The 18,482-nt window shown below is 46.1% G+C and overlaps 1 protein-coding gene across 2 annotated transcripts in view; it reads left to right on the top strand.

Annotated features, from left to right (window-relative positions):
* The window catches only part of LOC129165069 (gastrula zinc finger protein XlCGF57.1-like), a 29,713-nt gene extending 17,444 nt beyond the window's left edge, over positions 1-12,269 (top strand). The window contains exons 1-2 of one of the 2 annotated variants that reach the window (XM_070544314.1): positions 6,973-7,219; positions 9,074-12,269. In XM_070544314.1, the coding sequence (XP_070400415.1) occupies positions 7,168-7,219; positions 9,074-10,749 (1,728 nt within the window). In that variant the 5' untranslated portion in view covers positions 6,973-7,167 and the 3' untranslated portion in view covers positions 10,750-12,269. Of the gene's footprint in view, positions 1-6,972; positions 7,220-9,073 lie in introns of those variants that run through there. The other variant, XM_054747308.2, reaches the window with a different exon arrangement.
* The last annotated feature ends 6,213 nt before the right edge of the window (positions 12,270-18,482 follow it).

Below are 18,482 nucleotides of genomic sequence, written 5' to 3'. Positions count from 1 at the left end.
GGGACAAAAAGAGCCTTGGGAAAAGCAGATAAGGGAGCAAAGCAGAAGCGACTGTTCTCTGTGAGTGCTAGAAGAAGAGATACGGTTATTTTTATAGTCAACTTTTTTACCAGGGATTACCGCTACACCGGTTACCGTGATGGCTGGTGTTGCTAAACTTGTGGCAAACACTGCATGCATGACTGAAGAGGTGATTATCCCAGCACGCCATTTGAACCAGTTTGGACTCTTGTTCTGAGGTCGTGTTTGTTCTTCAATTGCTTCAGCCTGCTTTTCTGTCACTGCTGCAGTTGTCAGGTGCTTTTTGTAGTAAAGCTGTAGGTCCGGGAGGTCAAAGGACTGTTTGGTTTATTTGGTGCAACGATGCCAAAGACTGAGGTAATGTAGGTGACTGTACAGTGTTATGTTTGTGATATTTTTCCATCCCAGATAAACCAACAGCCTTGCTGTGCTCTAGCAGCAATTCTAATAGTGGCGACAAGTCCTCCATATTAGCAGGTGGGATCTTAGGTTTTGGGGGCCTGATTCATTTAGCTTTCACTAATGACGGTGTGTCTGTTGAGCTATTGCCTTTTTTTTGGCTGTTGAAGTGGTGAAGTCAATTTTATGGCCAACCTCAGGGTGTATCTTGGACAAATTGCCAGGCAAAACCCAGTAGGCTGGCTCACCTGTAACTGTCCGTGCGCCACGGATCCGCACGGTGGCTTCAACTTTAAACAAAAGAGCTGCAGCATGAGTGCAGCTCTCAGCTACCCCAGTCATAGAGGTGCAGTGGGCAGATTCAACCTTGCCGGTGACACTCCCTATGACCCATGGAAGCAGCGCCGGTTCATTGAGCCTTTGGGAGTGCAGTACCTGCAACAGAAAAACCACATAAATGTCATGGCATTAACTTGAATAAGGCCAGGGCAACACAAATGTATGCTATTTTTTAGTCTTTTATTTATGTAACAATGGATGTGTTTAGAAAATTGGCGTTTATACTGGGGGGAATATTGGACTGGCATAATGTAAGGATGTCATAACTTTCAATAGAAAATAAGCATCTAGTTCTATTAGGGCTAAGCGATATGGACCAAAACTTATATCTCGATATCTTTAAGCTGAATTCCGATATACGATATATATCTCGATATTTTTCCTCCTGTAAACTGTTGACAAGTTAACTCACTTCAAGCTCTTGAGAAATTATATACATAAATCAGTAGGTTAAATGCATAAAAATGTATTGATTCTTGTCAAACTTTAACCGTAGTGCCTATTCTCTACCAGTCTGAGCTTTGGTAACACAGGTACAGCTGTCTGCTAACACACAGACACACACACACACACACACACACACACACACACACACACACACACACACACACACACACACACACACACACACACACACACACACACACACACACACACACACACACACACACACACACAGAGAGAGTTGAGAGCCAGAGGTGTATCAAATGTCCCACAGGCACTTTTTAATTATATATTTATAATTAATGTAAAATTATTTAAATTTCATCTAGAGGTGGCCCATATTGTACAGGTCTTGTCCAGAGAAAAAAAATCCATCATGTTAAGCTAAATGTACGATGATGTAATTGCATCTACTGAAGATCACATGGGTCATGCACCATGGAGTTATTAGAAAAACTAGTTATTAACTAGTTGTTAGTTATTAGTTAGCAGTGTTGGCTCATATCAGCGATTATACTGTAATGATTCAGAGTCTCTGGTTGCTCTTTTATGAGTGTTATTTTCGGGCTACTGTCGCCATAACCCACACCTTACAAACTCAACTTTTTCATCAGAATCACTCGTAACGGAGTATTTACTAGCATAGCAAACCAGAGCGGAAAAAACCGGAACCAGAACGTTGGTTACGTATTGTAACCCCAGATTCTATGAGTCTAGTCGCAGCCCTTAAGCGAGCTGCTATTGGAAGGGTGATCTCAGCATCAGCCAGTCATGAAGAGCTTAAATGTACGCCCACCACGTGGGCACCCCTTGTGGGTTATATAAGTGGAGTGACTCCACTGCTCGCCTCCGATGGCTCTTAGTCCTAACAGAACCATTGTGGCCAAGTGGCTTAAGGGCTGCGACTAGACTCATAGAATCTGGGGTTACAATACGTAACCAACGTTCTATTTCGTCTAGTCTTAGCCCTTAAGCGAGCTGCTATTGGAATAAAGCGCAGCTGGATGGGTTTACGCCACACTGGTTAGCTCAACAAATGGACACACCCAACATGTCTCCTTTTAGTGGGGGTAGCTCAGCCTCAGCCCAGGGCTTAAAAGGCTGAGGCAGCCAGAGAGAAGAGTGGGGCCACCACTAAAAAATATCATCCACAAGAGGATGAAATTCATTCAAGCAGGGCTGATGAGGTGCCATAATGCGTTCACTCAGCCTGCTGAGGTCCAAGCACTGAACGAGTGATGGATCCTGAAGACACATCTCGTAAATAATAACGAGTAAAGGAACAGGGTGAAGCCCATGAAGCAGCCTGACAAATGACTTCCATTGACACACCACTGTGGGGCGCCACAGAAGAGGAAATCCCTCTGGCTGAGTGAGCCCTGAGTGTCTCAGGAGGATGCAGCCCCGATGATGTGTAAGCGAGTGAAATGGCGTCACATAGCCAGAGTCAAAGGCGCTGGGCCAACTGCGCGTGCCCAAGGGAAGACTCCCTGTAGTGCACAAACAGGCTTTGTGAGCGGCGAATCCCTGAAGTGCGTGACACATATCGTGCGAGCGCGCGCACCGGGCAGAGAAGAGGGGAAGCCGCCTCCTCCTCAGAATTATGGGGAGGAGGAAAAAGTCCAGCCAATGAAATTGACCTGGATTTGAAGGAAGCATCAATGTTTTTCGGGCACAAAGGCTGGGTTGGGGCAGAAAACAGCAGACCCGCCATCTGCCCGGATCCTGAGGCATGCGGGAGCCACTGAGAGGGCGGTTTGGTCGCTCACTCTCGTGACTGATGCCAATGCCAGCAGCAAGGCAGTTGTAAGTGACAGGAACTTGAGTGAGACCTGGTCCAAGGGCTCAAATGGGGCTTCAGATAAGCCGCGCAGAACCACCGTTAGGTCTCACTGGGGAGATAGCGGACGGGACACAGGTCTGTTCCTTCTGACACCTTTTAGAAAACGTTTTGTGAGGGGATGATCGAAAACAGACCTATCACCAAAACCCTGATGACAGCATGAGATAGCTGCAGCATATGTTTTAATAGTGCTGAATGCGAGCCCCCTGTCCGTCCGTAGCTGCAGAAACGATGGACATCCGCCAGCTGGCAGGAGAGCGCTTGAACATTCCGCTCTGTGCACCATTTCTGGAAAGCTGCCCATTTAGCAGCATAAGATGCAACGGTAGAGGGCACCCGCGCACTCTGAATCGTGGCGACCACATCATGCGGCAGCCCAGAAACCCCTAATCAAAACCGCTCAGCGGCCAGGCCCACAGCCGATGGCTTATTTCCGGAGGATGTCTGATTATCCCATCCGCCTGGGGAGGGGCGTCCTCCCTTCGCGGGAGTCTCCACGGGGAGCCGGACAGTAGCGCTTGCTGGTCCGGAAGCCATGACGCGGACAGGCGTCTGGGAGCCACCAGAATTACCGAAAGCTGTTCTGACCGAATTCGGTCCAGGAGACGGGGAATCAGAGGGACTGGTGGAAACGCATAAAGGAGCGTTCGAAGCCCGGGCTGGTGTGAGAAGGCGTCCGCTCCGAGCGAGGTTTGGTCCCGGAGACTCAGGGAAACCCACAGGCGACACTGAGCGTTTTCGCGAGCCGTGAACAGATCCACACGGTTCCCCGAACCTTATCCAGATCTGTGATATCAGCGCGGGATGCAGACGCCAGTCGGAGTCGCGGGGACCCCCTCTCGACAGGATGTCTGCCGCTACATTCAGGATCCCCGGAATGTAGGTGGCACAGCAGGTGGACATGTGCCCAACACAGTAAATCTGTGGCTATGCGCAATAGAGGGGGGAATCGAACTCCCCTTGGCGATTTACGTAGGCTGCCGCCACCTGGCTGTCTGTGTGAACTTCGACATGACGGCCATCGAGAAGGGCAGCGAAGTGCATGAACACATTCCTCACTGTCATAAGCTCCAACACATTTATGTGCTCGTGCGTGTGGGAGGGCCAGCGATCTGCCGCCGTATGGGACAAGCACGTGCCCTCCACCCCAGACAGTGACGCATACGTAAACACAGATACGTGTGACGCAGGACGTCCGATGGGAATCCCGTGTGAGGGGATGCAGGGATTCCCCCAGTGAGCGAGGTCCCCGCCCACTGAGGGGGGAACCCTCAACATACGTCTCTTCTGACGTATCGGGTGTACCCGGAGGCAGATGAACCAACTTTGCAGGCGCCTCGAGTGCAACAACCCCAGCAGCACCACCGAGTGGGCTGCAGCCATCATGCCCAGAAGTCTCATGACTAACAGGGCTCTCACGATCTCGCGGAGTTGCACGCGGGAGATCACCGTGGTGAGATCTGCCGCTCTCACCGGCGACGAACGTGCTCTCATTAGAGAGGCGTTCAGCTCCACCCCGAGAAACATAATCGACTGGGATGGAAGAACGAAGTTCTTCCCCCAGTCTATAGAAAACCTCAGGGTTGACAGATGCTCTGTTAACCTCCTGGTTTGCACTGACGCCCCGTCCTCGGACCGGGCGCATCGGAGCAGATCGTCCCGGTAAAATAAAACCCTCGTTTCCGCCGTGCGCAGTGGCTGCAGCGCGGTCTCCAGACATTTGGAGAAAGTGCGCTGGACTAGCGAGTAGCCGAAAGGGAGGCATTCGTGCGCGCGTTCCGACAGCGGACGTGTGCTCGAGGTCACGTGAGCAACGTCTGAGGATTGGTTTCGTGCCCTTACCGCCGTCGCTCGTGCCAGAGAACTGGGAGCGACCCATGGAGGGCTGTGCTCGAAAGGGCGAGTGTGAAACAGCTGGAAGAGGCTGATCCGCACCGCAGAGCGTGGAGTCCATGAAGGACGAGTGGGAACCGGGCCCGTGCACGGGGACGTCAAAGTGCCAGCGGATGGAGCCGCGCAATGTGCGCGCTTTGCGCGTGGTCGCGACAGTGCCATGACATCCCGTCCCACCCAACGTTGTGGGGGGAAGCGGGATGAGTCGGGCCTGGCCGTAGGCGGTGCGCAAATGGAGCGCACCCTTTTACAGCTAACCGTGTAACATGACCGAGTCCGACTGTGTGAACATGCAGATGTGCTGCAGTGCTTGGTGCGGGGAACATCATGTGTGAGGATTCGGCAGAAGGTTCTGCAGAGGACTGTAGGATTCTGCTCTCAATGTGACGTTTTTTGAGTTTTATTTCAAAACCAAAATAATTCACAGAGTTAACATTGCAGCCATAAGCACACACATTCCCCCCAACGAGTCGTTTTTGTGGTTGTTTTCGGCGAGTTTCCTGTGTCTGCCAAGGCTGTGTCTGCTGGCTCGTTCGGAACCGTTGGCCGCCAACTCCCTGGTCCCGCCTCAGCGGGAGGCCGGCTCCGCGGGGCGGGCCGTGCAGCTGGGCGCATGGAGTTTCCGCGCTGTTTGTCCCATCCTCTGGGGGAACGGCCGGAGTGCGAGGCTGACCGAGAGTGGACCAGGTCTCGCACCGTGGCTGAAAGTTCAGCCGCTGAGCCCTCTAGATGACGCTCGTAAGATGGGGACCAAACAGAACGTCAGAGGTGATGTGGCCTTCCAGCATCTCTCTGTGCAGGTGTTCAGGAATGGAGGGCAGGGCCGTGAGCCACAAGGCCGCTGGATAAGGGTCTGCTAGGCAGCAATGCGAGCAGAACCGGTGAGTACAGCAGCGCACAGATTGAGGATGGCATCAGCAGTTTTAGTAATGATGGTTTTTGACTCGACAGGAGAGTCAAGCTCCTCCACCATTTTGGAAACGCCAAAGGCGAGAAGGCGATGGTATTTCCTGCAGCGCCGGTCTGGAAGGCGCACTGGTGTGCGCGATCGGCGAGCCGCCTCAGCAGCTGGTCATGCTTAGCGGGAACTGCTCGCGGTCCAGTGAGGTGGTTCTTGACGCCACACAGCGAGGTCAAGTCCGGCTCCAGTGGAGGAACAGATGGCCAGCCCTGGTCGGAGAAGCCCTCGACCTTGGTAATGGGTGCATATGTGAAAATTGGCGCCTCGAGCCTGGCAGGCTCGGAAGCGGCGGACCAGCAGCTCATGGCAGCTGGGAAGCGTGGCCAGACGGGGTCTGGACAGCGCGTCTGTGTTGCCCCGAAAATTCCCGCCAATTCATCTGCCTCAGGGGAGCCGGTTCTGGAACGGCTTGCTGCTTGCGGGTCGCAGTCGCGGAGATGATGGCGGGCAGCTCCTGGAGCAGCGCTCTAACTGCTGGCAGGGAGGAGCGAGAAACCACTGGAGCAGAAGGACCCGCTGAGCGAGGCTCGTCGACCTCCGTGTTGTACAGGAGGGAATAATGGCTGCGGCAGCCAGCCTCGTCGTGCTCCTCACAAGGCTCGTCGACCTCCGTGTTGTACAGGAGGGAAAAAGGGCTATGGCAGCCAGCCTCGTCGTGCTCCTCACGAGGCTCGTCGACCTCCGTGTTGTACAGGAGGGAAAAAGGGCTATGGCAGCCAGCCTCGTCGTGCTCCTCACGAGGCTCGTCGACCTCCGTGTTGTACAGGAGGGAAAAAGGGCTATGGCAGCCAGCCTCGTCGTGCTCCTCACGAGGCTCGTCAACCTCCTTGTTGTACAGGAGGGAATAATGGCTGCGGCAGCCAGCCTCGTCGTACTCCTCACGAGGCTTCTCGACCTCCGTGTTGCAGAGGAGGGATAAAGGGCTATGGCAGCCAGCCTCGTGGTCGACCTCCGTGTTGTACAGGAGGGAAGAAGGGCTATGGCAGCCAGCTTCGTCATACTCCTCGCTGTCGACGACACCGTCCAATCGGTAGGAGCCAGCCGGCTCCTGGCCGACGTTGAAGAACCGTAACGCCTTGTCCAGCGAGTACGTGCCAGCCACCGGAATTTCCTCGTCGGTGGAGGGGGTGAAGTACTCGACCCGGCGGACCTTTTCAGCCACAGGCAGAGCGGTACAAAACAGGCACGAGGCCTGGGGGTCAAGGCCAGGCCAGCGTGGTGAGCCCCGAGACAGACCTCACACTTGGCGTGCAGGTCGCCGCTGGAGATGAAGCCCGTCTGGCAGGCCGGGCAGGTCCTGGCGTCGCTGGACATGGTTGGTGAGTAGATTTTTCTTGTATAATTGCTCTTAAAGGAAGCTCTTAAGCTTGGCGTGAAGAGAAAACGGAGTCGCTCCACTTATATAACCCACAAGGGGTGCCCACGTGGTGGGCGTACATTTAAGCTCTTCATGATTGGCTGATGCTGAGATCACCCTTCCAATAGCAGCTCGCTTAAGGGCTAAGACTAGACGAAATAGAACAACATTTCTCACCCGTTGAGTTCGCCTTCAAAATAAAACGGTAATCCTATAGTTTACTATTCAAACCCTTACAATATGTTTCAGGTCATTTGGCCACTCCGGCTTTCCGTAGCCGTTTCCTCATTACACAGGGGAGGGAGGGGTTTGGCTCGTCTCTCCGCACAAGCGGGATGGAAAACAGAACTCCGTTGGCATTGAACGTCCCCAAATAATTAAAAACCAGGAGGCCAAATGCAAAGTTTAGAGCAGCACATTTACCCAGAGGCTCTCAGACTGAGCAAACTTGTGAGAATACACGTAATAGCCGCTTAGAGACGGAGCAACATGTCGCTAGCATAGCGGCTAATCGCTAGCATAGCAGTTTGGCCAGTTATATCGATATAAAGATATAAAGTCATCTTATATCTTGTTTAAAAATTATACCGATATTTAAAGAATATCGATATATCGCCCAGCCCTAAGTTCTATTCAAATTTCAGCTTTAAGTGAGTTATGAATATATAATGTGGTTAGGGGTTTCTGAAATCCATCAATAAGTGCATGAAACTAAATTCAGATTTATATTTTTATTATCACAGAACACAAATCAGCTACAAAGTTGCAACTTGTTTCAGAGTGAGTTGGATTTGCAAAGTTATCAGAATTTTGATTGATTGTTACTAATGAAGTTGTACTGAAAGTTGTAAAAGTGACTTACCTTTGCATGAATGATCACATATTCGCAATGACGAGGAATATCCAAATCGTGCACCCAGCCATTGGTGAACTGAATGTGCGCCTCCAAAGACTTGTAATTCCGAAACAGTTTTGCGGTGCACGCACCGATTCCACAGACCACATACGAAAATATATCTGGGAAGGAGAAAGGGGGTAGATCGTCTGGGTCTCTTCGCCATTGTCGTAGCTCATACGGGTCCACATTTCCAAGACACTCGATCTTCTGTAAGTGTCTTTTTTTGGCATCCGGACGCAATTTGCCTCGATATATTCCTTTCTCTTTGGAGCTGATTTTAAGCGTGATTAGTTACCTTCTTCACTACCACTTCTCTCGTTTTGTTTTGGTTTGTGGGCAATAAAGATGGCGCAGCAAAACCACAATGCATTGCGCAATGATGTTGGTTCCAAAGCCCTATGGGATGGCAGGGGGGCTGGGACCCTGTTCTCCCCCAGAGAGAGCAATCATCTTCAGAGGCACTCGTTCACTGTTGGATCACAGGTGTGTGTGTGTGTGTGTGGGGGGGGGGGGGGGATCGAGGGGGAGTGAAGAGTACATTGACTCCTTCAGTTGATGTCCTCGCCAGGATAAGTCCACCAATCCATGGTCAGGTTTTCACAGCATCTGTCTGCATTCCTTCGTGAGAGATTTAACTTCTCGCACTTTAAGGCTACCAGGGCGCCAGATTCAGATTGGAAGAATTGTTGGGGTCAGGCAGAGATAATTTTTTGATCAATTCTAGTAATTCTACTTTTTAAAAAATATTTATATATTCACCTCAGATAAAAAAAGTCACTCAATGCAAAAGTTAATTCATGTTCTCCGAGTTAGTTCTGATCTCACCAACTTAAACCAGTAATTCAACTGCTTGTTAATATATGTGTGAAAATAAAGTTACAGTGGTTAATTCACATAATGTGTTCCTGTTTCCCATAGATGTTCTCCAGATGGTTAAAGAAGAAGCTCCTGAAGATCAGAGTGCTGGTGTGGACCAGCAGCACCCAGAACAGTTCCACATAAAGGAGGAACAGGAGGAACTCTGGACCAGTCTGGAAGGAGAGCAGCTCCTTTTGAAGAAGGAGACTAATTCTGCCAGGTTTCCATTCATATCAGGTTCTATAAAAAGTGAGGATGATGAAGACAAACCTCTGGTCTTACATCTTCTTTATCAGCAGCAAATAGAGGACAGAGATGTTCCAACCAACAGCTCAGCTGACCAGACAACAGCAGAAACTGGCAGAGAAGCAGAATCTAGCAGGAACCCAGTTCTGAACCCCGATGAACAGATATCTGATTCTTCAGAGACTGAAGTTAGTGGAGATGATGTGAATCTAAATGTTGAGCTATTAGACTCTAGTTCTGAAACTGGAGATGGAGACACTGACTGCAATGAGAGCAGGTCTTCTGAGTCAGATATTAAGACTGTCAACAAATCCTTTTGCTGCCTCGAGTGTGGTAAAGAGTTTCTCCACAAGTGGTCTCTCCAGAGACATGAAAGAGTGACGAGCCATTCAGCAATAAGATCTTCAGGATGTGTGGTTAATAAGAAAAATGTTAGAGTAAAGCAACATGTAGACTTTTGCAGGAAAGTCCAGAATAACCCAAAAACATTTAGTTGTGACATTTGTCACAATCATAATAAAAGTTTAAACAGACACATGAGAGTCCACACAAGAGAGAAACCGTTTGCCTGTGAGCTCTGTGAACAAAGATTTAGACGTAAATTCACATTAAACCGTCACATGAGAGTCCACACAGGACAGAAACCGTTTGCGTGTGAGCTCTGTGAACAAAGATTTAGCCAAAAATCAACATTGAACACTCACATGAGAGTCCACACAGGACAGAAACCGTTTGCGTGTGAACTCTGTGGAAAATGCTTTACTCTAAAGGGAAATTTGAATACTCACATGAGAGTCCACACAGGACAGAAACCCTTTGTGTGTGAGCTATGTGGACAAAGATTTAGTTTTAAGCAAACATTAAACATACACATGAGAGTCCACACAAGAGAGAAACCCTTTGCCTGTGAGCTCTGTGAACAAAGATTTAGTCAAAAGTCAACATTAAACACTCACATGAGAGTCCACACAGGACAGAAACCGTTTGTGTGTGAACTCTGTGGAAAAAGCTTTACTCTAAAGACAAATTTGAACACTCACATGAGAGTCCACACAGGACAGAAACCTTTTGCCTGTGAGCTCTGTGAACAAAGATTTAGTCTTAAATCCACATTAAACGATCACATGAGAGTCCACACAGGACAGAAACCTTTTGCGTGTGAACTCTGTGGAAAAAGCTTTACTCAAAAGACAACTTTAAACAGTCACATGAGAGCCCACACAGGACAGAAACCTTTTGTGTGTGAGCTATGTGGACAAAGATTTAGTTTTAAGACAACATTAAACATACACATGAGTGTCCACACAGAACAGAAACCGTTTGTGTGTGAACTTTGTGGAAAAAGCTTTAATCGAAGGACAAATTTGAACACTCACATGAGAGTCCACACAGGACAGAAACTCTTTGCCTGTGAGTTATGTGGACAAAGATATAGCTATAAGAAAAACTTAAACAGTCACATGAGAGTTCACAAAGGACATTACAAATAAATTTAAAGTGCACTTTTACTGATAAACAGTATAAGTACGTGAGTAAAAATGCTGTAGACAAGTGAGGTCATTATTTTAGCATTTTTGTGCATCTTATGTAACCCTCCCACTGTCCCTTGAGGTCCTTGTGGCAGGGGTGAGGAGTGAGCACCACCTCACCCCTGCCACGTGGACCTTAAGGGGTAAACCATCAACCCTGCTCAATGGTCACCTTTCCTCGCAGGGTCACACATTAGGACAGTGGGAGGGTTAGAATGTAAACATTCAGCTTGAAACTGCTCATTCTCCTCTGACCTCTAGCATCAACAAGGCATATTCGCCCACAGGACTGCCGCATACTGGATGGCTTTCGCTTTTCACACCGTTCTTTGTAAACCCTAGAAATGGTTGTGTGTCCAGACACACTGGAAAAGTAAAGGAATCCTATACCTGGAACACATATATAAAGGATTGGGCTTCATCCCATTTAATAGAATAGTCTCCCAATTTGGAATAGATAAGAATAGCTTTTTAGAATATCACCAAATTAAATCAATAGTTAAACAAAAATTTAAGTGTAATAAAGTAGAATTACAAACACCACCAAGGGTACTAGACTTCTGTAATCTCAAACACCCCAAACTACAGTCCAAAGTTTATAAGACACTGTCCAAAATAGATGATAGAATAGCAATCCCTATTGAAACATGGGAGGTGGATCTATCAGTCAGCTTTGACCAGAACTTCTGGTCCCAAACTTGTTTAAAAACTTTTAAAATGATCAGACACCCCAATTTACAATTAATTCAATTCAAAATGCTGCAGAGTACACTATACAGGTCATCGGATGTTCAGGATGGGGTTTGTGTCGTCTGACACCTGTACACACTGCACACACAACATTCCTGACAATTACATCCACGCACTGTGGTCCTGTCCACCTGTCCAGGAATTTCGAGGTAGAGTATGTGAAGACCTGTCAAAGTGTCTGAAATGTCATATCCCAACTTCCCCCTCTCTTTGTTTGCTGGGAAACCTGGATGACGTCCCGATTGCTCCATCTCGGTCTCTTCGCTAGCCGAGCAGAAACTTCTGGTGGTCCCCCGGTCGAGATGTCGATTGAGGGGTTATCGTGCATTTTCTGTTATGGCTCCAACTCTGTGGAATGAATTGCCATTGAGCATTAGGCAGGCACCGTCCCTTCCAGTCTTTAAGTCTCGTCTGAAGACTCATTTTTATTTGATTGCTTTTCAGCGCTAGGGTTCTTTGAATTGCCCTGACATTATGGTTTTAATTCTTCTTCTTTTTGATCAGGATGCTTGATCTTGTTTTGTCCACCAATTGTTTTTAATTGATTTGTCTTATTCCGTTATCTCTCTGTATTTGTAATATTGTTTGCTTGATATTTTATGATTTAATGTTTTTATCTTGCTTTTATGCCCAGGTACTGGGAATGTTTTTATGGTGATGCTGTTCAGCACCTTGGGCTTCTGATAAAGCTGTGGAAGGTGCTCTGCAAATAAAGTTGAATTGAATTGAAACATCTTTGGTTCACGTGGTTCTGACTGCCATATCCATCGCTAATAAAACTATCCTCATGAACTGGAAAAATAAAGATACTCTTTGCATTAACCAGTATAGAAATATTTTGTTGGATCACATTATACTTGATATAGCCTCTGCTTCCACCTCAAATCAATCTCTCTGGGCTCTTTTGATCACATAACAGTGATGGGGGGTCATTGATATTGTCCTGCGGGATGACGTGTGTGATAGGGTGGAGGGTTTGAGTTTGGAGTGGGTCTGGGGCAGGGGGGCTGCTGCCCTGCTCTGGAGGTGCTTGGGTTGCCTCAGGGGGTGGACTACTAGCGGTTGTGAGTGGGGCCCCTTGTGGCATCTTGGCGGTGGCCGTGGGTTGCTGCATTGCTCCTGAGTGAGTCTGGGTGGGGGCGACCCCGTGTGGGGATCTGGGCGGGGCCGTGGAGATTGGGTCCTGAGTGTGGGGCATTTTGGGAACAGAGGTGCCTATTCAGGCGTGGGAATGAACTGCACAACCAACTGGCCAGCTGGGCCGATGGGTCAGAAAAGTTACCGGCCCCGCTGAGAATCTACCGGCCCAGCAGGTCATCTGCTAAGATGAGTAAAAATCACAACTGAAAAAAATAAATAAATAAATGGAAAGGTGAGTTTTTTCAAACAGACATTTTAAGAAAAAAAATAAAAGAAAATAATGAAAGAAGCAAGAGATGGCAGCTAAAAATACAAAAAAAAAATTTAAGATTAAAAAAATGCTGATGACTTACTATGCAAATCACAAATGGCTGCTTCCTACAGGGCTTTGCTCTTTCTTTTTATTATGTAGAAGTGCAACATTTTCTGTTCAAATTGAGACTCGCTATAAAAGCAGGAGTTACAAGAGTTAGCAGGAGTATTGGAGCAGGTGTAGCGCCCAGCAATGATCAGTTTAGGTACAGCCTGACCTTTTACCATCTATTCAACATCTGATCAGAAAGAAGACACAACATTGCAGGACTTTGTTTTATGAGGCTATGGCTATTGTTAATAGTCGTCCCTTAACTGTTTACAACATTAACGAACCTAACGTACCTGAACCACTCACTCCTTATCGTCTTTTCCTTATGAAGTCTAAAATCGCTTTACCACCACCTGGAACTTTTGTCAAAGAAGACGTGTATGCACTTCAAAGGTGGCGTGGAGTACAGTTTCTTGTAGAACAATTCTGGAGCAGATGGAAAAGAGAATATCTCAGTAACCTCTCTCAGACAAAAATGGCACAAACTGCGCCGCAATGTAAAGGTGGATGACATAGTCCTTGTTAAAGATGATGTACTTCCAAGATGTCAGTGGCAACTGGGTTGTGTGATTGGCACTGCAGAGGGAAAAGACGGAATAGTCCGAAGAGTTAAGGTTCAGATGGGAAACAGAGGTCTGAATGATAGACAGAACCGTGTGTCCGTTCTTGAACTTCCTGTACAAAAACTGGTTGTGTTAGTTGAGAGTTAAGTTTTTGCTCTTTGTTTTTAATTAGGAAGTAAAATACAGTACTGTTAACTGCCATTTGTCTACTTTAAAATCATGTGAAGTATTTTTTGCATAAATCATGATTTGGTGGGAGTGTAAATGACTGCAAGCAGGTGGATTGTCAACGTCACTCATTCAATTGCATATAAGTGGGCGTTAACCCGGATGTGGATGTGGCGTTGGCATTCCACCTGGCTTGGCGTGTTGCAGCAGACCAAACTTCCACGTAAGTGTGGGTATTTTGACTAAAATTGATTAAATAAGAACGTGTCACCCTAACAAATGCTTGTACATTTAGTCTATGGTCTTGCTGTGCCAAGCCTCTACGTGACATTTCTTTGATTGCACCCCATGGCAAGAGGAGCAAGGTATTTGTTCTTTGTTTCTGTTTGTTGCTCCTGATTGTCAGCGATTGTCTTTAATTTGTTTGTAAATTATGTATTTTCAGTTTTCACGGTGTTTGCACAGTGACCGGCACCAGGTGCTCGGTGCGATTCTGGGAATGAGATGTGTGCATCTACAGCCTGACGCAAATAAAAAGTTACACCCGTCGAAGCTCTCCTCCTTATTTCTCTTGGATGCCAAGCAAGTGGTGCTCGCTGCAGAACCACAAAGGCGGAGTTGCACCAGAAGGTGGAGCTGCACCAGAGTCAGCCCCGCCCATTCCAGAGTCAGCCCCGCCCATTCCATCAGAGTCAGTCCAATTCCTTCCAGTTGTCAGACTTGATAGCATTCTGGAACCAAAGAAGGTGTTATAGCTAATATCATCTAAAATGCAAGATTGAGGACGGAGTTGAGAAGTTAATTGAACAGTTTTTGTAAAGGTTCCATATAATTAAAAATCTAACTTTTTACCATGTTATATTAGCATTTCCTCATAAGAAACACGTCAAAGCCATTTTTGGCCTCATTCATACATTTTCCTCCCATCTCAGCTTCAATATATATATAGTTTAGGTTTGGTTCCTTTGATAAACAAACCTACCAAACAACCCAAAGTGCAACAATAATTGATAATATATTCACTAATAGAAAGGAGGACGTTGTTAAAGCTGGGATATTGATGACAGATATTAGTGATCATTTACCTATTTTTGTAGTGTCTAAATATCACAATAAAAATATCATAAAACATAATTTTATTAATTATAAAAGAAATAAATCAGTTAAAGCCCCGGAGGATCTAAATAAAGATCTTAAAATGCAGAACTGGGCGGAAGTCTATGTCAGTGATGTGAACAATGCATATACATACTTCATGAAAATACTGCTGAAATCGTTTAACAGTAATTGTAAATTAATTAAAATAACAGGTAAAAGGGACAACCAAACATGGATGACTAATGGAATTAAAAATGCATGTGCCAAAAAAAAAGTCTGTATATGAGATTCTTAAAGTTACAAAGGAAGCCGAAGATAGATATAAAAAATATAAAAATAAATTAGTAACAATAATTAGGAAACAGAAGAAAGAGTACTATGGTGAGCTATTGAATAAGAACAAAGACACCATCAAGACTACATGGGGAATAATAAATAATGTGATTAACAGACATAATACAAATGCAAGACTCCCAAACTACTTTGTAAAGGACAATAAAGACATTTATGTAGTTAAAGAAATTTCTAATGAATTCAATTATTTTTTTATAAATGTAGGAAGGAGTCTGGTGGAAAGCAAACCAATAATTCACGATACAATGAATACAATACCTAGAAATGTCAAAAGTATTCTCCTTGACAAAGTAGATCAACAAGAAATAAGAAACATTGTAAAAAACTGGGGAAGCAAAAGATCAACTGATTGTGATGATCTGGACATGGTGACTGTAAAAGCTATAATTGAATCTGTTATTGAACCATTCACTTACATCTGTAATCTGTCACTATCTACAGGAGTCTTGCCTGATTTAATGAAAATTGCCAAGGTGGTTCCATTCTGAGCGGTGATGAACAGAGTTTCACTAATTACAGGCCAGTGTCACTGCTTCCACAGTTTTCCAAAATATTAGAAAAAGTGTTTGCATTAAGGTTGGACAAATTCATTGACAAAAATTCAATTTTAAATAATGAACAGTATGGCTTTAGGACCAAACATTCAACAGCAATGGCAGTTATGGATTTAGTAGATAAAATTTCATCAGCAATTTACCATAAAAACTATTTCATTAGTGTTTTTATTGACTTAAAAAAGGCATTTGATGTCATTGATCATTCAAGGTTACTTCTTAAATTACACCGGTATGGAATAAGAGGGGTGGCGCATCAATGGGTTAATAGTTATTTACGCAATAGAAAACAGTTTGTTCAAATAAATAATGCTAAATCTGAATTAAAAGATATTTATTATGGTGTGCCACAAGGGTCAGTCCTCGGACCTAAACTGTTCATATTGTTTATTAATGACCTGGTAAATGTATCTAATTTACTTGGCACAGTTTTATTTGCAGATGATACTACATTGTTTTATTCAAGATTAAATGCACATGAAGTAACTCAAGTGATAAACAGTGAATTGATTAAAGTAAAAAAAAATGGTTTGATATAAATAGACTGTCACTGAACCTGAACAAAACAAACTTTATACTGTTTAATAACAGAATAAGCTGTGATGTATCTTTAATGATAGATGGAATGGAAATTCAAAGAGTAAAAGAAACCAAATTTCTTGGAGTCATGTTCGATGAGAGTCTCACGTGGAAATCACATGTAGGTTATATAAAGGGGAAAATCGCCAAAGCCATAGGTTGGCGTGAAAGATGGCGCCAGTGTGCGTGGCTTGCCGTCTGTCACTACCAGTGTTATGTCTGTTTGTTTTGATTTTATTGACTATTGTAGGAAATGCCAACTCGCTCTTGGTATATGATCGCCTAACCCTACTGGATCTCCGACCTTCTGCCAAAGGCTGGGCAAAATGGAACCAAGCTGGACATAAAACTCTGCCCCCGCTAATATCGGAGATCCCGGCTCACCTGTGCCGTGTTCCAGTTCCACCACTCCGGCATAAGTGCTGTCGCCGGGGTCACCGAGCCGGCTTCCTGGTGAAGCTGAAAGCTTCTTTAGAGTATTCTCACAAGCCCTTATTTAGAAAACAAGGAGCGGTGCCAAACCTCTGCTTCTCTCGGCGATCGTTGGATCCTGTCTGTGCCTGGCTGGTACCTGTCTTCGGCCTGGATGGGACGCCCCAGTCCCGAAAACCCTGCTCTCCTTGTCCCCGCCGGCATGGTGTGAATCCGCAAAACCTGCAGCCTCTGTGTCGGGCTTCTAGGATGGCTAGCGACGGGGACCCGCTGCTTACCGCCAGGTTTGGCCTGGTAAATGCTAGGTCTCTAGCGAATAAAACATTTATTTTTAAGGATTTTCTTACATCCCGAGGACTGGATTTTCTCTGTGTCTGCGAGACGTGGCTGAGCGCCGGTGAGTGCGGCATCTTCTCAGATCTTCTACCTGGCGATTGCTGCTATTTTAATTCCCTGCGTATGTTGGGCCGAGGAGGAGGAATAGCCACTATCTTTAAAAGTCATTTTAGATGTAAACAGCTACCAACCCCGTCGTTTACCAGCTTTGAACTGTCTGTGTTTGAGCTGGGCTGCACTCACACAGTGTTGTGGTTTATCTGCCTCCAAAATACAATAAGGACTTTGTGGATGATTTTGCTGACTTTTTGGCTGAATTCATGCCAAAATATGATCGTATTCTTATTGTTGGGGATTTTTTTATTCACGTGTGTTGTCCTGATTTGCCCATGGCGAGGGGCTTTTTAAACCTTATTGATTCATTTAATCTGGTGCAATGTGTGGCAGGTCCCACACATGAACGAGGACACACACTCGATCTTGTTTTATCTCATGGCTTCCCTAGTTTTAACAGAGATTTGTGATGCTGTGTTTTCTGGCCACAGTCCTGTGATGTTTGAAGTTCCTCTTGTATGTGCCTCAGTTAAACCTCGCGCTGTTGCTCAGCGCAGACGTGTTTTTAACTCCACTGCTGAACACTTTTTAACAGTCTTTGACCAGATTTGTCAGATCCCGGATTTTTTATGCAGCCAGACTGAGGAACTGAGCTCTTGGTTTGATTCCACCTGTCGGACTGCTTTGGACACTGTGGCTCCATTAAAAACCAGGCGGCCTAAAACCAAATCTGAGCCTTGGCTGAACGAAATGACCCGAGCTGTCAGACGCGACTGCCGTCGAGCTGAGCGCAAATGGAAAAAGGACAAACTACAGGTGTCATTTCAGATGCTGAAGGACTGTTGGCATCAATATCAAATAACTGTGAAAGAGGCCAAAAGAAAACACTTATCGGACATTATTTTGTCTAAATGCCACAACCCGCGTGTTTTATTCAAAACTATTAACTCTGTTCTTAGTGCACCATATGCGGACTGTATCGAGCCCTCATTAGAAGCCTGTGAAAATTTGTTACTCTTCTTTATTGAGAAGGTCTCCTCCACAAGGGCTCAAATCTGTCCTTGTGCTCATGACCCCTCAGTCGTTGTTTCCTGCTCTGCTGTCTTTGGCAGGTTTGAGCCTGTGACTCTGTCATGTCTACAGGAGACTGTTGGTCATCTTAAGCCTGCAGGGTCTCCAAATGATGCTGTTCCTCCTCGACTTTTAAAAGAGGTGTTACCTACAGTTGGTCCTTTGGTTCTTGAGCTGGTAAACCATAGTCTGATGTCAGGCGTTGTCCCTAAAGATTTTAAACATGCAGTA

This window comes from Nothobranchius furzeri, chromosome 14 (assembly GCF_043380555.1).
Source record: "Nothobranchius furzeri strain GRZ-AD chromosome 14, NfurGRZ-RIMD1, whole genome shotgun sequence".
NCBI classification, from domain to species: domain Eukaryota; kingdom Metazoa; phylum Chordata; class Actinopteri; order Cyprinodontiformes; family Nothobranchiidae; genus Nothobranchius; species Nothobranchius furzeri.
This window is presented reverse-complemented; position numbering and strand designations above follow the sequence as displayed.